Source organism: Acipenser ruthenus, chromosome 3, assembly GCF_902713425.1.
Source record: "Acipenser ruthenus chromosome 3, fAciRut3.2 maternal haplotype, whole genome shotgun sequence".
Lineage (NCBI taxonomy): Eukaryota > Metazoa > Chordata > Actinopteri > Acipenseriformes > Acipenseridae > Acipenser > Acipenser ruthenus.
The window spans coordinates 105,593,086-105,619,432 of NC_081191.1; the positions used below are offsets into that span (position 1 = coordinate 105,593,086).

The 26,347-nt window shown below is 39.6% G+C and overlaps 1 protein-coding gene across 3 annotated transcripts in view; it reads left to right on the forward strand.

Annotated features, from left to right (window-relative positions):
- The window catches only part of LOC117435396 (semaphorin-5A-like), a 156,859-nt gene that overhangs the window by 53,537 nt on the left and 76,975 nt on the right, over positions 1 to 26,347 (forward strand). For all 3 annotated transcript variants that reach the window (XM_059020486.1, XM_059020488.1, XM_059020487.1), the window contains exons 3-5: positions 3,710 to 3,809; positions 8,975 to 9,020; positions 24,996 to 25,058. In XM_059020486.1, coding sequence (XP_058876469.1) covers positions 3,710 to 3,809; positions 8,975 to 9,020; positions 24,996 to 25,058 — 209 coding nt within the window. The remainder of the gene's footprint in view (positions 1 to 3,709; positions 3,810 to 8,974; positions 9,021 to 24,995; positions 25,059 to 26,347) is intronic.

A 26,347-nucleotide genomic window follows, 5' to 3' on the forward strand; every position in this document is an offset into this window, starting at 1 on the left:
GCCTGTGACGCAGTTGTGACCCGACCCCCAAAGGATCAAAAGGAATGTGTTCTCAGATCTCAGCATCATTTTTCTGTCAAGCCTGCTGCAATCGTGGACGCAGTGACCTTGAAGGTCACATGTTAGGCCGCACTGCTGCTATAATGTACCATTGTTGATTTTAGGACAGCTCTGGTTCACTTTCAAGTACAAAATGTCACCATTACAGTCTCCTCCTTTCCAGTCTGACAGGGAGTGACAGCTCCATACGCTTTGCCCAGTTCGGGCCCTGGCATATTATATTGACAGGAAGAAAAGCAGTCGGAACAATTTTTTGTCTGCTGTGGGGCAAAGACCCATGGTCAAGCCCTATCTAAGCAGAGGGGGACAGCATTCTGGTTGTTCTGCAGTCTTTCCCTTGTGACGGCTTTGGTACACTCACCCATATGGTAATGGTTACATTTTGTACTTGAAAGGGAACATTATGTTATTATCATAACCCTGGTTCCCTGAAATAGAAATGTAACCATTAACCTTCAAGGTCACTGCATCCACGATTGCAGCAGACTTGACAGAAAAATGATGCTGAGATCTGTGAACGCAGTCCTTTTGATCCTTCAGGGGTCAGATCACAACTGCATCACAGGCTCAAAGGAGCAGTTTGGTATTCAATTTTCAGGATTCGGGTTTCTTGGAGGTAAATACCCATGAGGTTATGGTTACATTTCTATTTCAGGGAACCAGGGTTATGATAATAACCTAATGTTCTTTTTTTCCCAACTACACTCCTGTATGTAACACACATGCTTTGTACTGAATAGATGGATGAATGGTACAAAGTGTGAAAAAATTTAGATATTTGCTCATTCAGCTCAGCATATATGAAATGTTAAGTAGCTAAAGCCAAAGAAAAGACCATACAGTAAATCCCTAGGCTGTCTCCTTCTTTGCCTAAAACTTGCGTTTTCATCTCAAATGAAGAACTGTCTGGTGGGACTTCTAAGATTTATGGAGGTTTCAAAGCTGAAGTTGTTTATCCCCTGGAGGGTTGCTCCTACATTTGTATTCTCACAATATTTTGCACTGGATGAAAAACAAGTGTATCAGATATGCTAGAAAGTAGAATGAACAATACAAAAAAAAGAAAACATTCATGATTGTTCTGGCATGCTTCTAAAGAGATAGAAAGGAAATGTCAGACAGGTGCCTCATTTAGGTGAGATGTGTGTAATTATTAAGGAAACAAGCAGTTCTTTCATAAAAAGTCATCTATCATGTTGTGCCAAAAATTCCATTACTGCCATATTCCATTCTTCCTGCTGGTCCACCTTCTTGACCTGTAAGGTTTTACTAGCTGCACCTGGAAGAGGAGTGTTCTTGTGAAGTACCATTGATGTGCATCATAATGAGACTGGAAGAGGGTGTTTTTATAGTCTATAGGTCGGCCACATCCTCTCATGATTTAAAATGTTATTAAAAATCAATGATGTGTTCTTTACCTTAACCAGTTTTAAGATGTTAAAGGAATAATACATCTTCAAATGTCCTGATGTTTAAATAGCTTCAGATGTATTCTATTAAATCAAGGGCCAATCCATGAATAGGCAAGCAGCCCAACCAACTGGCATTTAAAAGAAAAACTCCAAGCAAATACTGATCGGTCTAAATCCTGTCAAAAACGAATCAGGAAAGATGACAGCTGCTGAGGAAATGTGTCATTTCAGGGTGTCAAGCAATATGCACACAGTAATCCAAACAGTGACCTGAGTAAGCTTTATTGACCAGAACACTACTCAGAGACTTACTCCACGTCCTATATTAAACTACACAATATTTGTACAAAACATTTTCTCTGTCAATTTAGTTTAAGTTAACCTTCAACTTATGCTTAATGAGAATTCCACATAATGGGTCCGATGTAAGGATACATACAAAGTGATTTACAGCTGCAAAACACCCATATTGCTGCCAGAAAACGTGTTTAGCTGCCGCAAAGTGGGACTTTAGTGGCCACTAAAAAGTTGCTGTATTTAAAGAAGGCTTTTCACCTGGTGTTCTGCACCCGCTATCAAATTAGCACTTTGCCATCATTAATCCATTTAAATGATATTGAAATGTATTCAGATGAAAGAGCATGGAATTGAGCAGGTATCTGGAATACTAAACGGGTGCAAATTTACAATGAAATGTAAGGATTTTGCCTTGATCTTGGGCAAATGCTGTCCCTCCAAAAACTTTGCACCTCCTCCGACAAGGTGCAAACCACTGTAAAAGTGAGTTCCTGCTGCATGCCTTTGCTGCGTTGCAAGTTTCTCTGTTGTTCACCGCTGCAGGTGTTGACTGTCCTCCTGGTAACACCGACAGCATTGACTTTGGTAGCATAAGTGACCTCAGCCGTAAAGACTCTCAGCACTATTTTCTTTTCCGTGCACCAAGAGAACTTTGCTGCCCTTCCTCTGACATATTTTTCTGTTTGGTTTGATTTTCGTGCTCCATAAATCTCATACAGCGTGTACTGCTCTCTGTACTAACTCACCTCACCTCTGGGCTGTAAGTGCAGCTGCTAAATAGCCTGATGTACAGGTGGCACTCACTGCGACCCTCATTATAATGATTGCAACTCATTATTTGTTCGTGTTGAATAATTTGCATTGCTCTTAAGCTTACATAATTGCCTGCCCGCTGGCAATTTGGATTTTGCAGACACAATTTTTGCACTACGCCTATCCTTAAATCAGTCCCAATGTGAAGCCATCAGTCAAAAAATGAAGTCTCCAGAGATGTGGTGGTCAGCTTAATTTGTAGCTGGTCAGCTTTACACTAATGCAGAATATACACAGATTCCGTTTGTGGTTTCACCCTATTACTCAGAAAATACAGGAAGGAAATACAAGCATGCACTTAATGGTAATGCTTGGTCTGCTCATTAACCAGTTCGAACAACCGTAATATGTTCGGTCTGTATGTATCACGAAATGACACCGTTTGGAACCTGGTAAATGTTGGTTGATCTATAGCTCTGGCCAAAGGTTTTGCATCACCTAGAATTTAAAGATTGAGACATAAAAAATAAACATCATGTAATCATGATGTAATTGCTGTGTTACCTGTTTGACAATGTGGGCAATCATTTTACACTATTAGTGCACTACAGCGACCATTTTGAAAAGATTTAAAGTAATAAGTGTAAAAAGTTGTCCTGATGTTAACAGTGAAAAGAAAAATCACAGGTCCGTTATTTAAACAGTTGTAGGAACACGTGGGAGTGTGTAATGCTATATTTTTCAGAACCCTGCTACTTATTCTTTAAGGGTGCAGTTCTTTTTAAAGCGTTTCTGCATTAGTTAAAAAGACTGCTAAAGAAAAATAATTAACTCCACATTTAGGCGTTAACCAAGAAAACCCAGCAGAGGTGTGAAAACACTCTACAGCCTACCAGAGTACAAATGACATGGGGAGACATTTTCACATCTTCTCTCACTGATACCCAAATCCCTTTGATGGCTTCCCCAGTGGTAATGAGGCTGGGTAACTCTGTTAGTATGGCTTAGCACTGACAAATTGTACAGCAGCCCCTCTAGTGTGAAACACAAGGACACTCCACTGACAGACCTGGTGCAGTCCATGTGTTTCCTGTCAGATACAATGTAATCACTCTTTACTCTTACTAGATTTCCAGCCAGTTTCTGCTTGTAGTATCTCCTCTTAATCTTTTTTCTTCTTCTTACAGAAATAGAGCCTTGGCTTCACAAGTTCAGAGATGAGAAGACAGTGGATTATTCCCAGTTAACTTTTGACCCAGGCCTCAATGAACTTATTGTTGGTGCGAGGTGAGTGACTATGTCTTCAGAAAAATTGCATGCATCCATTTTGGTAGAGCTTTTCATTTTCTCGTTTGAATTGACCTCTTAAAGTGTTACAGAACAACCTGTAGTGTTTACAACAAATGCACTAATTACCATTGCGGTCTCCTCTGCTGTGTGTATTCCTCATCATGAGTGTTTGATATTTGTATTCACCTACAATTTGTCATAAATCAGTGGAAGAATGAAGTCAAACAAATTCTACAACATATGGGGCAAGGTTCTCAGAAAAGAATGTTTTGTTTTTTTCCAAATTCCGAATTTTTGGTAACAAATGTATATTTACAGAGCAAGTGTCAAAACCTTTTAGGTAAACAATCAATCCTATTAAAGTTTATGAGATTCGCTCAGATGATTTGTTGCAGTATGTTAGCTTAATAATAATGAGCTATTTGCATACTTAAATGAAGGGAATGTCTACTAATTATGCTTTTCCTGAGAAGGAATTATAATACACTGATTTTTTATTTAATTTTTTTATAAAATATATAATATATCCGCTGTGTTTTGATATATATATATATATATATATATATATATATATATATATATATATATATATATATATATATATATCAAAACACAGCGGATATATTTAATATATATATATATATTAAATGGATTACAGTAACTGTAGAAATTAGAAAATGATTCAGTACCATCAGCCAATCAGCTTCCAGCTGTAGCGGGCTTCTCTCAGACAGTAGATCTACTCTGTTATGTCACAGTATCGTCTGTCAATCAAATTTAAAACCAATTGGTGTAAGTGCCGGCTTTTTTATTTTGACTTACCAAAATAAAAGCTCAGTTCACATTTGTTACTAAAGAAAGGTCCACATTTATTTTATTATCCACTGAATCATCCTCAAAACCAGTCAATCAATACTGTGCAACCGCGACAGCAACCAGTCCTGTACCTATCACGACAGTGCTTTTATAATACCATACAAAAGTGTGACAAGAGGGAAGAAACTTTTTAACTGCAAACAAACTAGCATTGGATACTGTCTCAGCATTTCAGGGATTTAGATGCTGTTTCAAAAGAATGTGATTTTATGCAAAGAATACCAATATCGATCTTTTGAGCTTTTACAAAAATTCACCAATTTTGCAACAGCAAACACAATTCAGTCTGTTAGCTTGTTTGACACAATGACACCTTTACAAGTTGTAATTTAAAAAGTACATTAAACATCATTTAATAAGAAACACACAAACAATAATGATATCATGCTTTACACAACCCCAAACATAATTAAATACAGTGGCTACTACAAGATATCGATTGACCTGATCAGCATCATTAACAAACAAATGAGGTAGGACAAGAATAACAAAAACAGGAAGGAAGCATAATATAATGTGTTCTGTATCAACTTATTTGAATGATCAGCTACTGTACAAATAGACATGCACAGGAATATGATCCTAGAACATGGGATTATGTCAAACAAAATAATATAAGCATCCATTACATTTCATTACAGTTTGAACCTGAACCTTCAATTTGAAAACAAATGGCAGCACTGTAAAATATAATGATCACTATTATCCTAAAAGAATATCACTGTGTTTTCTCAGCATCAGGCTTGTTTCTGTTTAAATGACTAATGTCGGCAGAGAGAAAAACATCAGCACTGGAGTAAGGCATTGTGACAGTCTGGCTAGCAGTGGTGACGTCACGGACCAGGAAGTAGAAACCAAAACAAGGGATGGGCGGGTGAAGCTGAGTGCAGTAGCACTCAGCGTATTTATTAACAAATAAAATATTTAAACAAACCAACAAAACACAAAACAAAAGGGCACGAGGGCCAAACGAATCAACAAACAAACAAGTAAGTGTCGTGCTGGACAATCCAGCACATTTTAGCAATTGTTTTTCGAATGTTGCTCGCTCTCTCCGCTCCCCGTACTCTCCTCTGTACACCCAACCTCAAGTGCAGAGAGCTGCAGGTTTATATACTCTGGCCGAGGGATTAACTAGTTGGTAATTATCTTATTATCCCTCGGCCAGAGTCTGCACGCGTTTGGTAAGGATGCATGACTGTCAGCTAGTTAAATAATCAGTAGCTGATCAGCCATGCATCCTCACAGGGTTTTTAAATATAAAATAATAAAAGACGCGGCGCTTTTACCCGCGCCGCAAACAAAAATACAAATAATAATACATAGGGGCGGGACACTCCGCCACAGGCATGTACAAATTTAGATACAAATATATCTAAATTTGTATGACATAATACTCATAGTGTTTTTGTCTGCTCTTGATTCACTGTAAAGATATGTTGTGGTATTTTTAACAAGTTGTGCTTGTTTGTCACTGTAGTGTATTTGTAAGAATTATGTAAAACAACCAAACACCACCATCCTTCATGTATTTGGATTGAGCACCCTATTAGTTGAATAATAGTGTAGATTAATATATCCTGTTCATTTGAGTGAGGTCCTGCTTCAAACCAGTTCATATTCCAGAGGACAAGACAAGATAGTCAAAATGATCTTTGCTCTTTCCTCTGTGGGATTAAGTTGGGGCTTGAACCTTTGATTTCCCGGCTCGTTATTTTTTGCAATATATTGCTCTGCTGTACTCATTAAGAGGTGGACAGCAGTATGTCACATCGGATGGATTTCCAGTGCAGTCTGCCTTCTCCCACACCCATAAGCTGAAGACAGAAATTATATCAGAAACGATCCCTGAGCGATTAATTCTCATGCTGCTCTTGACTTCCAAAAGAGTACTTCCAATGTTTAGAAGGCAGCGCAGAGAAAACACTTGCCGCTGTTTTATAATCAGAAGGGCGCTAAGGTTGAATTTATGCAGGGACAAATATTCAAATCTGCTTAAAATGTATCTGGTGTAAAAAATCACCATGTATTTGTTTTAACAGAATTTATAAATGAGCTGTATCAAAATATATCATGCAAAGGAAACCAATGCAAACATGCTTTAAATAAACAACACACATTTACTTCTCAGGGGTTAGAAACACTCGACTTTGTCTCATGCCTCACAACGCCCCGAGGTGTCCGTATATTAGACGTATACGGACACCCTGTCGGGCCTTATTGCATATATATATATATATATATATATATATATATATATATATATATATAATCATACTGTACAGGTATGATAAATTAAAAGTCAGATTACAAAAATTCTGGGATGGTTACAACAACAACAGTTGCACGCCATGAAAGTAGGGCTTTTATTCCTAGAGAAAATCAACTTGACCCTTTCCATTTTCATTGTGGCATGGGTTCATGGATGAAGTGTATTTCTGTGTTTCTGTCTCAGATGCTGATTCTTCAATCTGTCCCTGGAATGTGGCCAGTATTTTGACCCATGGAACATATACAGAAAAGTATAGTATGATGACATCACAAACAAAAAAAAAACCCAAACATTTCATTCTGAGTACCAAAATCTATTGTAAACACAGCCTATCATATGTAATTCATTGTGAACACAGCTTGTCATATGTAATTCATTGTAAACACAGCATGTCATATGCAATTCATTGTAAACACAGTCTGTCGTATGTAATTCATGTGTTACAATACAAAGGAAAGGCAGGCAGCCATGATGCTTACATGATGTTAAATGCTTCTGTCAGTTGCATCAGACAATACCACAACAGCTGTCTTCATGGTGGCCTCTTTTTATTGTGTCTGCAGTCCAGGTTCATGTTTATTAGATCAGAGTCAGCTACTGAGAAAGCCCAGCCGGTCACAGTCTCATTATTGATTGCGGAGGATGTATAGGGGTGTCTAGTCAATTACATATAATGCCCTTTTGAGGCTCAATTCAACTACACAAAGAGCAGGACATGGCTGGGAGACAAGAAATGCTGTAATTATCTGTTAAAACATAAAAAAAAATCAGGGTACTGAAGGGAGCGACTTTATTGACACTTTCCTAGTTTTCAGCACCACACGGAAGAAGGAAGAGGCACACACAAAATTGGATTGCTGGGTTCCAATGTACAAGGCCTAGGGCCTTTATTGCAATTTCACATTTGATTTGATGCTACATTCATCTATATGATCAAACAGGATCATCTGATAAACTAGGCAAGATAATACCGGTAATGGGTTTTTCCTTTTTTTTAACAAAGAAGAAAATATATTTATATTTTCTGTATATTTTTTATCCCCTCCCAACTTATTAAAACCATTCATAAAGAACATCAGAAATAAATGAATTACTCAAATTGCCAGCAGTCAACATTTTTTCTCTGGAGTTACTGTTGCATTTTACCATTTTTTGAATTACATTTAAGGATAGATTCTCAACTCTATTTCCTCCAAATCATCATTCGAGGATTATAAAGAGGTGTTACCAAACCAGAAATAAATACATCAGACACGTAATGCTGGGACTTAGGTATTCTTTAGTTGTTTTTGAATACTTTTAGAATTGTTATGGGTGGGTTTTTTTTCATTTCATAAGAAAATGGGAGATATAGAGTAAATGGCTTCTAGCCATTAGAAACTGTGCTATACTGTATATATGTTGCTATTAAAGTCAGAAATGTGTTAGATTATCCATCCCAAAATTTTGCTATCTAATTCTAGAACCAACTGGATAAACCTTGTAACGAATGCTACCCATGAGCAAACCTTGATATTGTCCCAATATTTGTTTTATTTTTTCAATTATGTTATCTCAGTGACATTCCCTTTCATCCGCGTCACGTGGTCCCTATCCTTTGCTTCATGTTTCACAAGGGACATGTATCTGACAGCCGTTAGTAGACGATTTTCACTCTCCAAAGGCTGAGATCCAAATAAACCAGGCTTACAGACAGTTCTTCCAGCTGATTGAAGTTTGGATGACATATTTATTCATTGTTTGAAAAACATGGGCGGCGTCATTCTCATGAGAGATAACATAAATAGCAATATTTTAGTTGCTTATAAATCTTGAAGGTCCTTCAACAAATAAATCACATAGGTTGACATCTGAAATTATTGTTTTCAACCAATTCTATCATAAATTACCAGGAATGTCCCATCTGGCAGGTTGAGGAGTCCTGACTTCAGGCTGTATGCTCGTGTGTTGTGGTTTTGTGCCTCATTGTCCGGGCAGTCTGAAGTGAGTAACACCTTTTATCTTCTGTTTTCAGGAACCATCTCTTTAGGCTACGTCTGGAGGACCTGTCACTGATCCAGGTGTGTGAAATATGTCTGGGTTTTTTTTCTCTCTCTTTTTCCGGAAATAGGTGAACTATACTCGATAAAACACTAGGAGATGTTTGTAGAATCTGTCAGGGGCAGAGGAGTTAAAAAAAGTATCCTCCCCAGCTTTCTCATATCTCAATTACAAGAACTGGAAGATAGACTGAGGAATGGCCCAGGGGTTTTCAACCTTTTTTTGAAACTGTACCCCTTCTGTCGGGAGGTTTCAGCTAAAGTACCCTTTACAATTTCCGCTCACTGAATGGTACCACAGTTGCAATAAAAGGCAGAATAATCTGGTTAACACATTTCTTTTTTCCCCGTTTTATTTGATATATAATTTTACACAACAGTCTAGGACTGACACATTGCTGAGACAGAAAACCAAACAGTAGGCTTCATTCTTAAAACTTAATTACATGTCTTTGGATGCAAATAATTAAAAAGCAGTATTTAGGAATCTTTGGAAAGACTCGTATTCGCTTTCTATTGGGCAAAGTTATTATAAATAAAACAAAATAGTCTGCGCTGTAAATGTTTATCACATTACTATTTACTTCCCACCTCAGCATAATTATGTGCCGTTTAAAATGTTTACAGAATCAAAAACATTAACCTCAAGATAAAACTATAATTAATTACTAACAATAATATACTTTTTCTATATTAAATCCAGCATAAAAATGATCCAAAGGGACTCTGTATAACTTTCTGTCACTTTGCACTTTCTGACTCTTGTGTTTTCCTTTGTTTTTCTATTGCAAGTAAGAAATGTATCAAACACTGAAAACATATTCAACCAGCCGCTATTGCTGTTAATAAAATGCAGCCGCGGTAATAAACAGAAAACATCAAATTATGAGTATTGTGATAACTGTTTATGTTAACCAGAGCATTTATATGTCTAAAAAATGCAGAAACACTGTGCTTCACTGATACGACAAGCTGAAAACAGCAAAGATCACGAGCAGCACAGAGCGCTCTCCAGGCGCCTGCTATATATCAGAGTGGAAATCCACGCAATCGAAATCGTGCATGCGTGCAGGTGGAAAATGTGGACGTGACAGATTCTGTGTTTTTTTTTTTCATTAGCGGTTAACTTTGAGCTGCTAAACTACGTAGTTTAGAGATAAGTATACACCGTAGTTTAGAGAATATATAATTCATTTTTATCTGTGCATTTCGGCGGCGTCCTGCATACCCCCTATGACCCTTAGAAGTACCCCCAGGGGTTCCCGTACCCCCGGTTGAAAACCCCTGGCCTACATGATCAAGCTTTGAACAACCAAATAACCAGGGGAAGGCAATGTGAATTACAGCTTGTTCCTGCTGTGCTTGCGGTTTGCACTATGCGAAACAGCTCTTTTTCATTTTGTGCAATTTATATAAATTACTTATTTGTAGAGGGTAACAGTAGTACACATGTTGGGAATTGACTAACCTACAGAGGGCTGTGCAATTATTTCTGGTTCCAGCTGCAAACTAATTTTGTGAAGGAAATCTGCTATATACAGTCTAACTTCATTATAACGAACCCCCCTGGGACCTGGAGAAATGTTCGTTATATCAGGGTTGTTCACTATAACAGGGTTTGGCAATTTGCTGTATCAGAATAATGAAGAAACACCCAAATTGAATTGAACATCTTTATACACTATACAGCAGTTCTTTCAAGACAACTTCACGTTGATCTACATTTAAACTCTATATGTAAAAGAAAACAGTAAAGAAATGAAAAAATAAAAAGTACATGTACATGCTGAATACAGAAATTACGTGCCCTTTCTCTTGAAAAACATATTCAACATAGATTGCTTCATATTTTTCATGCTTTCCTTAATGCACGCTGTTTCAATCTCTTTACCTCATCACGCTGTTGCCGTAGTTGCAGTTCGTGTGAAAATGGCAACGGTTGCATACGTCACACATGATTTGCACTACATTAGGTTATCTATGAATCAGCCTTATCTTCGAATTAGCTTACCAAAGTCTTTTCACACTGGAGAAAGTTCAGTGTCAGTCACTACCAAGATCGTTTTATTCGGGTAGATTTTGTAAAAGTGATCGTTGTAATAGGGCTAATTTCCATTGAAAAAAATGGTTCTTGCTGCTTGGATCATTAAAAAAGGGGGTTTATTAGACTAATATATATATATATATATATATATATATATATTGTGATAAAGATAGGGGTAGAGTCATTAATGGGAGGTATGTGAGGGCAAGTTTGCTGGTAAATTATGACCTCACATTACCGAAAGTGGATTGTGAATGTCACCCTGATTTATACCGTATTACTGTGTTCTGTAGAACTTTGTTTACAGATCTCTGCTACTGTTTATGTGAGCACATTCGTACTTACTTCCGGACCTGTGATTCTTGAAATGTATTTTTGTTTACGACTGTAAGTCGCCCTGGATAAGGGCGTCTGCTAAGAAATAAATTATATATATATATATATATATATATATATATATATATATATATATATATATATATATATACACACACACACACAGATTGGCATAACCATAAAGGTATTTACAGTTGGATCAGCAGAATGGTGCCTTTGTCAACAGTTCCCTTTTTCAAGAAAGCCATTTTTGTAAAGCCCATATGCAACCTCATCGAACACATGCTGTTAAAAGGGATTTGTTTCCACTGTGCACAAAAGGGTGACATGACGTGGCAGACACTTAGCTGCCTGAGTCTTCAAGCAGCAGATTCACTGAAGAACTGAAGACCCACATTCAGTGAGTGCCGGATATGGGACTTGAATCCACAAGCTTCTGCACTGTTGTAAAGCGATAGTTGTGCCATGGCTAATTTTAGATGGTAATTTGATGGTGCAGTAAAATCTTGATGACTGGAAGATCACATGTGAAATGACCTGATGGAAAGCACTGAGATGCATTCGTCTTTAAAGCATGTGGCTGCAAGATTGTAGGACATTTTACAAACTCATTATACCTGGGATAATTTAATTACATGCTGAACACCCACACACCGCATGCAAACTAAGCCTAGTAGCACTTTCTCCAAGCTACAAAGCAGTCAAATTAGTTATATTCATTTTAACCCCCAGCTAGTTCTAATGAAATACATTTCTGGTATATTTTAGCTATGCTGCAGAAAATGGAAAATGAAGATAATTATTTAAAAATAGTAATAAAGAGAAAAATCTATGCTGCAATTCTATAAATTAACTGTTTGAATGTTAATTTCAAGGAATTAAAGCTGGCAGATGACCTAATGTTAAAGGGTAATACATTCCACCTTGAAGAAGGGTACAAGTTAAATTTTCTGAAATTACACCTATAGTATTAGTTCAGCGTTTTCTAAGGGTTTTTAATGTTGAAATGTGAGCATGACTATGGTATGCAGACATTCAAAAAAACAATGGTTAACCACTGGATACCCTAGAAAAGGTATTACATATGCTTTTTTTGGTTTAGTTTTTTGCAAGAATGACAAAATGATGAATTGTATCAAAAGCAAATACTTACATTATTTATGTTATTCAACCCGCTCTCATAGAACCAAACCGGTTTCACAACAACTAATGTCTAGCTTCATTCTTTTCAGACAGTTTTCTATTTAATGCATAGGACCAACAAAAGCTTGTTTGGCTTAAAGTGATTATAGCTAACAATCTAATTCAACAAATCTTACCTGTTGTGGACCTCCATTCGGTGTATATATATGTCTAGTCTTGAAACAAATGTGTTACTGTAAACAAGTATTTTTATATGATACTTGATTAAAGAAATCAATGATTATTTGATATCAATGCTTTCAGATACCATTGCACTTACTCAGTGAAATTGTTCCCACCCCTTCCCATATTGACTGAGATGCTTCAGTCAGTAACATGCTCAGTAATTTCATTGAAAAACTACACCTTGGAAATGCTACTCCAAGAAGCCAGACCGGTATACATACACAGAACGGCAGCTCCTTTTTTTTTTAGCACAGGAGCAATGAAGAAATATTGTAGGCATCATTGTGGTTTCTGGTCCTCAGGGGGACCAGCCTAAAATCCTGTCGGAAAAGAAATTGCATTTACTCGTTGCCATTTTAGAAATATTCATCAGCTGGAGTGTTTCAACAAGCTAAAAAATATATAAACCATTAAAAAATGTCTACCCTGACCTTGAAATAAAGTGAAATGCTGTTGTCTGCATATTGGTGATTTGCCATGCCATGCATCAGCATCATGGACAGGCACCATCAGACATACAGTATTGCACATCAGCTTGCCTATTTAATATCAGATGCTTTTAGAAGTTTAAACGTGAAAACCATGAGCACTTACATTGACAATTGAGTATGAAGTGGAAACACTGCAACAGGTGTCCATGCAGCTTCTAAATACAAGTTTGAAATGAAGGAGATTTAGGAGATAATAATATACAGTATATACTGTACATATATGTAAGGAGTAAACCACGATGGGCCATGCGGTACCCATGAAATATAACATGCCTGGGGTGGTGATAACCTTTGGCAAAGTGGTAATTAGTAGCAGGTGTATAGCAGGTGTGGTGCGGATGCAGTAATCCCAAGAACAAACAGACAACAAAGTGAGGGTGAAATGGTTAATTTAATGATTATTAATCCAATGGTTTGATGACCAGCCAGCAAATAATAATGAACAGGCAATACACAACAATGTGTATTGCACAGTAATCAAAAGGGTTGCAGTCCCATAAATAATAAGCACAGTACACACACACAATTAGACACACACACGATCACAATTCCAAAGTGAGTGCTCTCAGTGCTTGTGGTGAAGTACAATATATTACGTGCTATTGGTGAAGCAAGTGCTGATAACAATGTTAATCGTGACTGTAGTGCAGTGTTGATCCGGTTTTGTGCTGGCCTGTGGGGACAGCTCCGGATTCATGTTTAGCCGTCTAGTGCTATATAACAAAAACAGAGACAGTTACTAAACAGACACGAATAAACAAACAAAACATTCACAAATATTTTTCAGTACGCTTTCTCTGCGTCTCACACGGTCCTTCCAGTCTCTCAATAAAAACCAAGCGAAGGAAAAGATTTACAATTCTCTGGCACCTTGGTAAACGATTACAGCTGACTCTATTGCCTGCAGCTGCTACCTCATTTACCTTCCGGGTCAATACGTTCCTGCAACGGAGCCCTGTCTTTTTCCAGGCTGACTGACTTTCCGACCCATGAAATGAACTGTCAGGCCAACCCGTCCAAAGCCTTTCCCTTTCGCTACTTAGCGCCCTCACAGGTCGGGAGGAACTCATATTTCTGTCACACCATAAGTGGTATATATCATCGGAATCACATGGCCCGTAGTGGTTTATACTTCTTATAACACGGCTACCTGTCATTTGGGGGATTTGAAATAATTAAAATACATTGTAAATTTAAGACAAAACCAGAAACTTATATTGTGTATACATCCGCAGTGTTATATTTCAGTTTTTTATTTTTCTTAAAAATATTTCCCAACATAAAACCAATGTCACCTTACAATAATTGATTTTGAGTTTCAGTGTTTTAAAATAAAATATCAAACAGAACGAAATTTCAATGTACCATTTGTAATTCAGTAATATGAGAGAATTGGTCAGGGGTCTGAATACTTTTGCAAGGCACTGTATATATATACAGTATATACATATATTTTAGCTCAAAGAGCCAGCTGCCCATATATATATATATATATATATATATATATATATATATATATATATATATATATATATATATATATATATTATTTTTTTTAACAATGACATTTGACAACAGGTTGTTGTGTAGCAGGCTCTGTAGGCTGAGGCCTATGGCTTGGGGTGACAGAGACAAAATGACGTGTCAGCTATCCAGCCAAGCTCTGTGCTGTGTGCATAGCTCCAATCCTCCCTTGGACCCTAGCGGTGGGAGGGAGCCCTGTAATATCACGCTGACAACAGGCTGAATTATGCTTCAGAAATACAGCCTACTGCTCACGCCTCTGAAAATCACCCTAAATTCCAGCTTTCCCCAGGAATGTTAGACATTCGGCTGCAGTAATACATGTGCTACCAGTGGGTTTGTTTGGAAAGAGAGCTATTTCTTATCTCTGACAGCTTGCTAGGGGCTACTGTTACCCAGCACAGTTATCAGCTTGGCAAGATATTAATTCATCCATTTATATGTATTTTTTAAATTTTCTATCCAAGACACAAACCTGTGTGGTGAAACAGTGTTTACAGAATGCCCTGGGGCTGGAAGCAACACCATGTTCTTGTATGCTAAATACATTTCTATATGTATTCAGTCTACAGACAATACCATTGTGGATACGCTCTCAAAGATGAGCTTATTGACAGCACTGGTTGCTTGTTACCAAGACAGATCTTTTCTTTCATATGGTTTTGTGGGGCACCCCACAAAGATATCACATTCACTGTTCTTAAACATTTCTAAATATTATAATTTATATATTTATATTCACAGTATGTACTATATATCAGCCATGACACCAGTAACTGATTACATACGTAATGGAGGCTGTGTAGTCCAGTGGTTAAAGAAAAGGGTTTCTAACCAGGAGGTCCCTGGTTCAAATCCCACCTCAGCCACTGACTCATTGTGTGACCCTGAGCAAGTCACTAAACCTCCTTGTGCTTCGTCTTTCAGGTGAGACGTAATTGTAAGTGACTCTGCAGCTGATGCATAGTTCTAAATAAACAAATAATAATGGTTAACTAATATTAATTATACAACCATAATTATCCATAATTACTATATGCAGCACGCAATCATACAATATCCAATACAGCGATGATAAAAGGTAATTTAAGTAATACAATTATAAAGTGTTTGTGTTTGAGTTTCATGCTTAGTTTGGTCTAGTTGTATAACTAGGGTCTGAATTAAATCAAATTTTATGGCGCTGCCATAGCTGTACTTTATAATGGCTATGGCGGTGCCAGAGTTTTGATTTAATCCAGACCTAGGTTTCTTTTTGGTATTAAAAGTTGCTTTGTGCATTGTCCTGCATCCAGATATTGCTCCGTTCAAGCTGTTGTTCAATGAAGATGGATACATCATTGTTTGCTGGAGGAGCACTGTCTAAATTATTATTTAGCATGTCATTGTGAAACTTCTGCAGATTAATATTCATTACTGATTTGAATTTTCAATCTGTTTCTTTACCAAGCTTTGGGAATGATTTGTTCTGCTGACAGCTGATTACCTCAACTTAATTGTTTCATTTTGCTGCAGTGTAATTGCAAAAAAAAAGGGCTTTCTAAGTCCACAGTGTTTTTGATGAATATTTGGTAATTTAATTGTATTAAATAACTCTATTTGATTTGAACATGAGTTCAGGATAGGCAATCACATGTTTAATGACATTGAGTAGGATATATATGTTTGTATACTAATATTCCCCTCACCACTACCACCAAATGGGCTAACATGTGAGTTTTTGTGTTTTTACAGTAAAACCTTGCTTCAAAGCTATCTCTGTATAATGACCACCTTCATAATGTTTTTTTTTTTTAACCACAGGGGACCGTTTTGTTGTTATCAATAAAAAGAAAAGATTTACAGTGTATTGCTGATGTTTTAAGAAATGTATAAAGCTGATATCTTGCATTCTTGTAAAGTGCTTTGTGATGGTGGTCCACTATGAAAGGTGCTATAAAAATAAAGATTGATTGATTAATATACTGTATATCTTTCAGAAGGAGCTTGTGAGAAGAAAAAGTAAAAAGTGATTTATCAATAACATTATCTGCTGCTCTGTGCTTTGTCATTTTATTTGTAATGTATTATCTCAGTTAGCCTGTATTCAGTGGGCTTTATAAACATGATAATACAGTACCTCTGCCTCCCATGTATGTTTTGCTTACATTTTGAGGATTTTTTTTTTGGACTCAGTAAAGCTTAGTGAATCTGAGACATCAGTTGAAATGCTGAAAAAGGTGATGAGTTACAAGCGTACAGTTTGTTAATCGTGCAATCTATATTGGAACATATAGAGGCTACATTCCTGCAGAAGCTTCCCTGTAGATACAAACTTCTATGGCTTTATCTTAAGACAGAGCTGTAAGTCCTCCGTAGAATGAAATCAGTCCCCTCTCCCAGTAACAGAATGGCACATCAAATAAGCTGATGGACAGCTGTGCTTTCCAGGGACTGTGTTAAAAAATAATAAACTTACGGACGAGAGGTGACCATTTGGCACATCAATCATATCTACATATGTGTTTTTATGTCCATGTCTGGCATACTGTATCTGATATGGCTTTTTATATGTCTCAGCTTTTCCACAAATCCACCCACAAGCAACATTTCTTGTTTTCACCCACCTGCATTGACAATGACTGCATAGTTGTTAGAATGAAATGGCATTTGCTTTTCTCTTTAGGAATGGATTCCATTAATTCTTTGCTCATTTCATGAGTGGGCAGTCTGGCATTTTTGAAAGTAGTAGAAAGAAAATATATAAACAGTTCTTTTTACACAGATACATGTGCAAGCAAAAGATAACAGCCAATGTTGCCGTATGCCTATATTGATGTACTCTGTTGACAAAGAGCCCCAGTGCTTAGCTGGGAGAGAATAAACATCTGTACTGTAATTCACCTCCTGGAGGTGCCCTTGTTTTTTACATCAAGGCTAGTCTTTGTTGGCATGTTTTGCTCACTGACACCTGGGCAGTTTGTATTTTTAAGGCACCTCTGGCCTTGACATTGTTTGTGTGGTTTGGAGTTTTTGTCTCCGCCACAACTCTGCATAGATAAGACAGACCAGTGTCAGGCACTGAGCACAAACCCATGGTTCCTGCATCTTTTATTGAAGACTATGTAATTTGTTTGGGTAGGACTTTTTTGGATGAGGAAACGCAAATAGTGAAATTTACTATAGATACTGCTGGTGTCTTAAAACAAAGAAAAACAACGTTCAAACAAATGGCTGGTGTTGTTTTTCCAATCAAGTTAAGTTCATTATTATTATTATTATTATTATTATTATTATTATTATTATTATTATTATTATTATTATTATTATTTCATAAGTTCATCTGCATCATCTGTTCATCTTGCTTCAGTGCAGTTGTGAAAACCAATACAGACCACTGGAATGTAGATGACTGACCTGAGTTAGCGGTTAGCTGACAAGGTTGACTCAGCCTAAATTAACTTCTAAAATTAAATAGGATGGCTGCTTTGGGATATGGTGAAATCCATTTGAAGGCATGCATGTTTTTGCTTTTTAAGATTTTTTTTCTGCGCAAACATTTTATAAAAGATGCTGTCTGACAGAACTGTGAAAATGTATTGGAAGAAGAATTAGTGGGGCTTGTGAAGCAAGAGTCCCCACTTTAAATCTTCGACATACTTCTTCTTCTTCTTCTTATTCTTTGGCATGCTACTTCTCTTACACCATTTAAGCTACAAATGTAGTTCAAACTTTAAAATGTGTAGACCGGTCTGGAATAGTGTGCTTGTATACAACTTTTTTATACTTTTTAAACTATTAAGCTTTTTGTCCTTTTTTTGTCCATCTTCATTCACTTTAATGGGACTTTTTTCAACATTCCAAAGCTCCCCATTGTTTAAAAACTCCCAGACTTCCAACATTCTATTTACTGTAAACGATGTCACTTTTGACACAAATCAGCTACTTTGATCATTTTCTCAAAATGTAAGTGTGGTAGAATGGCTTGCAGTGGTGAGGTGTGGTGACGTCACGGACCAGGAAGTAACTGAACCAAAACAATGGATGGGCGGGTGAAACTGAACACAACGGCGTTCAGATGAATTTATTAAATCAATAAACCAAAATATTTCAACAAAACACAACAAAACTAAACAAAAGGGCACATTATTCGCCTCGCTCTCTCTCCGCTCCCGGTACTCTCCTCTGTACACTCAACCCCGCAGCACGGACAGCTGCAGGTTCTTATACTCTGCCCGAGGGATTAACTAGTTGTTAATGATCTTATTACCCCTCGGCCACAGTCTGCACGCGTTTAGTAAGGATGCATGACTGTCAGCTAGTTAAATAATCAGTAGCTGATCAGCCACGCATCCTCACGGTGTTTTAAATTATAAAAACAATAACAAATACACGCCGCTTTGAACTGCGCCGCAAACAAAAATACAAATAATAATAAATAAATATATAGGGGCGGGACACTCCGCAACAGTAAGACAAAAAGTTAGAGCATATGGAATCTTCCTCTACTTCTCTGCTATTCAAATCTGAAATCAAAACAGAAATAACTTTTACCAATCAAGAGGTACACCTGTTTTAGTAACCGCACCAACTACGTTTTCTGTAAACTTTTAGAAATAACTGCCGTTTTGACCACTTTCCCAACAAGTTAGACAACTACTTAGAGCAAATGATACCTTCCTTTACTTCTCAGCTATTCAAATATGAAATCAAAACAGGAATGGCGTCTACCAATCAAGAGGTACAGCTGTTTTAGTAACCGCATCAACTTCTTTCAGTGGGCTACTTCCCTCTGTTGAATTAACTGTCATAGAACTTTGTTTAATTAGAAATTTCAAATTCTAGCACATTCTAAGCATGAGACAATTAGTAAACAATGTGACTTTTGACACAAATCAGCTACTTTGACCACTTTCCCAATAAAGCAAGCCCCACAACTTTACTTGTAGTTACCATCTAGTTTCAATTACTTATACATCTCTGTTTACTGGGGGAAATGTAGAAAGCTGATGCCCATAGATACATAGAAAGGAGGCTGTGTGGTCCAGTGGTTAAAGAAAAGGGCTTGTAACCAGGAGGTCCCCGGTTCAAATCCCACCTCAGCCACTGACTCACTGTGTGACCCTGAGCAAGTCACTTAACCTCCTTGTGCTCCGTCTTTCGGGTGAGACGTAATTGTAAGTGACTCTGCAGCTGATGCATAGCTCACACACCCTAGTCTCTGTAAGTCGCCTTGGATAAAGGCGTCCGCTAAATAAACAAATAATAATAATACCCATAGGTGTACTGTACCACTAAAGGCTAAGCACTTCACTGTTGAAGTTGGAGATATGGTAGGAAAAGTATACTTTAAATGTACTATTGTCATACAGTGTACATATTTGGTCCATTCTAAGGCTTACCTGTTCCATTTGATTTGTAAATGTAGGCTTTATATCTATTTCTCAATGGATGTTAATCCTATCTTAACAGGCAATCTGTAGCAAATATGAATACCAATGTCCTTTATACTTCAACTGTACGAAACCTGCTATGATTTTTCAAAAAATGAAAATGATGTTTCAGCTTACAGTATAGGAGATGATTACTGTACTCAACAATAATAATAATAATAATAATAATAATAATAATAATAATAATAATAATAATGCACTAACTGCACATTTAAAAATAAAACACTGTAAGAGATCGCTTAAAAAATGTGACCTTTGACATTTTACAAATAATATAAGAAGAAACGTATTGGTGGGCCATGTTGATTTACTTGATTTCACAATTCTATTGAAGTGACAGTTCTTAAAATAAAGTGTTATGTTGTATTTTTTTAAATCGTAAAAAAGCTTCCAAAGGCATCATTGATTTGTTTATTCACTCTCAACAGACAACAGCAATTGTCTGCTTTTGACCCTCTAGAATCTTACAACCAATCAATAATATTCTTTCATTAGCTGCCTCCAATCTCTAGGCAGAATGAACAGAGAAGTAGAAATTGCATCCAGTATTTTAAAAAAGATAATGCTTGTCCAGCTCCCCCATAAAAAAGAAAAGTGTCCTAAAGTTAACTTTTTAATGTTAACTCATTTTAGTTGTCTTGATATCGTCTCTGTTGTTTGTTCATTTTTCTAAGAAAAGATTTAAAAAAACAAAACAGATTTTGTGTTTTGATGAATAAAAAAAAGTTGAATATGGACGAAACCATTCTAGACTGTAAAGAAACTAACAATACTTTAGAACACAGTTTCATGAATAAGTTATTTAATCCATCCCAAAAGGGTTTTTTATATGGTAACTCAAGAGTTATATAGAGGATATAGAATGGTTTTCTGTTTGATATTGCTGTTACCACCACAAGCTAAGGCTTATACTAACAAGTACCCTGCTTTCTGTAGCTTGATTTCCTTTGTCCATGTTTTGGCAGCTGTTTACTTATTATGCTATGTGAGTTTCTATATCTAGTTAAAGGTAATGTCACTGCTTGCCATTTTTAGCATTTTTTTTTTGTTCAGTGGTGTCACAAAGACTGCCGGAGTGGGTGGCGTCAGACCAGAAGCAGGGAGTAAACAGACAAAGACTTGGGGTTTTGGTGGAGCTGAGCGAATGGTTTCGCTCAGCATTTAATAAAACAGCACAGAAAATAAAAGGTTTGAACAGACAAAAACAGGACACGGCACTGGTAGCCAAAAGAAACATATAAACAAAACGGACTAAACACTTAACAAACGGTGCACGGAGACAAACAAACACGGTGAGTACAAACAACTATTATATTTACGATCTTTTCGCTTATTTTAACTCTCCTTCTCCACACCCGTTCTCCACTCCCGAACACCTAACCCCGACTGAGTGCTACGTGTCTCTATATATACTGTTGTGCTGGGATTCAATTACTAATTAATTATTCACTTGAATCCCAGCACGTGAATTAATTCTGTGCAACCCCGTGCTCACATATTACATTTAACCAGCACGTGAAGTGATTTGTGCTCTCCTCGTGCCTAAATACAAATCTACACTTTTTAAATACACGTGAAACACAGACCCGTTTATATCCCGTGTACCAATGACTATACACCAACATTAACATACACACGCATCCATACAAATGCACACAGGGACGGGGCACATTGCCACATATACCCCCCCTTGTGCGCAGCACACATGGCCTCAACGGCCACCTCCCCCCTTAAAAACCCAGCAGTCCAGGACAAAGTCTCGGGCTGGGAAGGGAGGCTTCAGTGGGCCCATGGCTGGCCATGCTGTCAGCACCCCTGCCGGTGCCTTTGTAGCCGGTAGCTCCCTTTGGTGGGGCTCCGACCACAGTACTGCCGGCAGCGAAGAAGCTGCAGTGGGAGCAGGTCTCCGGACCTCCCCCACGATCTCCGGCAGCGAAACTGCTGCAGTGGGAGCAGGTCTCCGGACCTCCCCCACGATCTCCGGCAGCGAAACTGCTGCAGTGGGAGCAGGTCTCCAGACCTCCCCCACGTTCTCCGGCAGCGAAACTGCTGCAGTGGGAGCAGGTCTCCTGACCTCCCCCACGATCTCCGGCAGCGAAACTGCTGCTGGGGTTGGTGGTCTCCAGACCTCCTCCCCCTTCTTCGTGGCCGACAGCTCCCCTTTCTGGGGCTCCGGCCACCGTACTCCCCGTGGTGGAGGTATGGGAAGCAGAGACAGCTCCTGCTGTTCTGCTTCTGGCAGTGGCAGAGGCAGAGGCAGCTCCTCTGCTCCTGGAAGTGGCAGAGGCAGCTCCTGCTCCTCTGCTCCTGGAAGTGGCAGAGGCAGATCCTGCTCCTTTGCTCCTGCCGGTGTAGGTGGCGGAGGCAGAGGCAGCTCCGGCTGCTCTGCTCCTGCCGATGTAGGTGGCGGAGGCAGAGGCAGCTCCTGCTCCTCTGCTCCTGGAAGTGGCAGAGGCAGCTCCTGCTGCTCTGCTCCTTCCGGTGGGGGTGGCGGAGGCAGAGGCAGCTCCGGCTGCTCTGCTCCTGCCGGTGAAGGTGGGAGCAGCGTGTAGTCTCCTGCCGATGGAGGTGGGAGCAGCGTGTAGTCTCCCCCTTTTTCAGGGGACTGGTGCTGCTCTGCCTCTCTTGCAGCGGACTGGTGCGGCTCTGCTTCTGAAGGGGAAACCAGCAGGCATTCTTCCTCTGCTGGTTGTGCTGGGGAAACCAGCAGGCATTCTTCCTCTGCTGGTTGTGCTGGGGAAACCAGCAGGCATTCTTCCTCTGCTGGTTGGGCTGGGGAAACCAGCAGGCATTCTTCCTCTGCTGGTTGTGCTGGGGAAACCAACAGGCATTCTTCCTCTGCTGGTTGTGCTGGGGAAACCAGCAGGCATTCTTCCTCTGCTGGTTGTGCTGGGGAAACCAGCAGGCATTCTTCCTCTGCTGGTGAAGGTGGGAACAGCTGCCTCTCAGGCTTCGGATTCCCGCGGTCCCCCCGTCTGGGCGCTGGACGCTCGCGGTCCCCCCGTCTGGGCGCTGGACGCTCGCGGTCCCCCCGTCTGGGCGCTGGTTCCTCCTCTTCATACTGGGTGGGGCATATGGCTAACGTGTGCCCATAAGCCCCACAGCCAGGGCATAACTCTGCTGCGAGGTTCTTTAAAAAAACCTCCCAGCCATCATCCTCGACCTCCTCCCTTTTGGGCTGTGGACGCCCCGACTCCTCCCTTTTGGGCTGTGGACACTCGGGTTCCCCCCACTCAGGCGTAGGACGTTCGGGTTCCTCCCACTCAGGCGTAGGACGTTCGGGTTCCTCCCACTCAGGCGTAGGACGTTCGGGTTCCTCCCACTCAGGCGTAGGACGTTCGGGTTCCTCCCACTCAGGCGTAGGACGCTCAGGCTCCTCCCACTCGGGCTGTGGACGCTCAGGCTCCTCCCACTCGGGCTGTGGACGCTCAGGCTCCTCCCACTCGGGCTGTGGACGCTCAGGCTCCTCCCACTCGGGCTGTGGACGCTCAGGCTCCTCCCACTCGGGCTGTGGACGCTCAGGCTCCTCCCACTCGGGCTGTGGACGCTCAGGCTCCTCCCGCTCAGGTACTGGAGAGGGCAGCGACTGCTCCTCTCCCTCTTGCTCACTGGAAGGCATCCCTCCCATGTCTGCAGCTAGGTAACCCAGCACCACCATGGTGAGGTCACGAACGGATGCCGGGTTGTGCTGTTGCTCCCAGTCCTCCCATCGTCTCCCATCTCGCATCTGCAGTGCGTGAATAACCATGGGGAGGTCACTGGCGAAGTTCCCCTCGGGGTGCACCAGCCAGTCCCATATTTCCCGGGACGGTGGGGAACCCGGTGGCAGTGGGGGTAGAGGGGTGGCTACTGCCCCGTTGTGGCTGTCCTCCTCCCAGCCCGGCATGCAGGTTGAGGGCTGCAGCTGTTGTTGCTGCTGCTGCTTCTGCTGCTTCCTGCAGCTCTTTCTTCCCATCCTCGCTTTACAATTTTTTTTTTTTTCACAGAACCCCCTCTCCTGGTCTGACGCTTGGAGGCGCTATTATCCCACGATGACACCACGTGTCACAAAGACGGCCGGAGTGGGTGGCGTCAGACCAGAAGCAGGGAGTAAACAGACAGAGACTTGGGGTTTTGGTGGAGCTGAGCGAATGGTTTCGCTCAGCATTTAATAAAACAGCACAGAAAATAAAAGGTTTGAACAGACAAAAACAGGACACGGCACTGGTAGCCAAAAGAAACATATAAACAAAACGGACTAAACACTTAACAAACGGTGCACGGAGACAAACAAACACGGTGAGTACAAACAACTATTATATTTACGATCTTTTCGCTTATTTTAACTCTCCTTCTCCACACCCGTTCTCCACTCCCGAACACCTAACCCCGACTGAGTGCTACGTGTCTCTATATATACTGTTGTGCTGGGATTCAATTACTAATTAATTATTCACTTGAATCCCAGCACGTGAATCAATTCTGTGCAACCCCGTGCTCACATATTACATTTAACCAGCACGTGAAGTGATTTGTGCTCTCCTCGTGCCTAAATACAAATCTACACTTTTTAAATACACGTGAAACACAGACGCGTTTATATCCCGTGTACCAATGACTATACACCAACATTAACATACACACGCATCCATACAAATGCACACAGGGACGGGGCACATTGCCACAAGTGGGCATTAGAGGTATTTGTAAAAGAAGAGATTTTAGTTTGTTTTAAGTTTTTGAAATATAACGTCCTGAACTAGATTAAATGCCTGCTATATAAGTACGTCCATCTCATGCAATTTGTTTCTTTCTCTTTCAGGAGGAGGAATGGGAGTGTGACGAGTTTACTAAAAGAGCGTGTTTCAGTAAAGGCAAATCAGAGGTAGGTGTGAATACATCCACCAGAGACGGGTGCTCACAGGTTCACATCCTGAATGTGTCAGCTTCACAAAATACACAGAAATGAAGTGTTCTGAGCATTTCAAGTGTTAAAAAAACCTTACTAAATTGAGCACTGACTCCATTTAGGTTGAATAGCCTTCTGAAAGCACTCATTTCATGACCTCATCAGTTCCTGTGCCCATGAAAAAGGATAATAGGACTTCCATTATAAATATTACACAGGGGATAAGTGCAGTTGTCACAGATATTCAACCCTACTGCCAAAAAACCTACCATGTAGAGTACAATATGCTTTTCTATTTAAATGGATAAAAGGACTGAGGAGGTTGATGTATGTGTTTGTTAGTGCCTTTGACAGTGTGTGGGACTGGGCGTGACAGTAGGTAGAATGAGATTTTAGTATTGTACTGTGTTATGGGAATACCCATTCATCACACTAAACAACTGTCTGCTAGTTCAATGTTAAAATATTCGTGTGTTAGGTGTTATTGACCCAGGATGCCCAGGTTGAATTAAGTTAAGGGTAAGCAGCTCTATAGCTGTTCTAGCAGAGGACGAGGATTGGGGGGGTGTAGGTCATTGTGGTAGTTGAGTCTCAGTATTTAGTTGTATCTATTGTACAATGCACAACTGCTGCAAGGAAGAAAGAAAGACAAGACAGCAGCAACAATTACAAACACAGTTAATAACAGACAGCCCATTCAGAAATAACACAATAACACTGTTATACCACAATATACACTGCTGTGCAAAAGTCTTAGACATGTTGCATTTTTGTACTCTGATGCATTAGGAGCATCAACAATTCACTCAAAGCCTCCACTAGTGTTTTCTACTATTATAATAACCGTGACTTGCATAAAGAAGGAAACACATTGAGTGAAATAGCTTGCATTACTCGATTTTCAAGGTGTGGTATCCGAAGCATAATCAACAAGTACAGAGAAACATCATCTGTAATTGACAAACCCAGGATTGGAAGACCCAAAAAGCTGTCCAACAAGGATGAGCAATACTTGAAGATACCATACTTAAGGAATAGAAAGAAGACAAGCGTTGAATTGACAACAGAACTGGCAGAAGGCACAGGTGTCGTTGTCTGTCAAGTCAACAGTACGAAGATCACTCTTGAAATCAGGACTTAAAGGATGTGTTGCAGTAAGAATACCTCTGTTAAGAAAGGGGAACAAGACTAAAAGGCTAAAATATGCACAAGAACACAGAAATTGGACTATGGAACAATGGTCAAAGGTGCTCTGGACTGTTGAT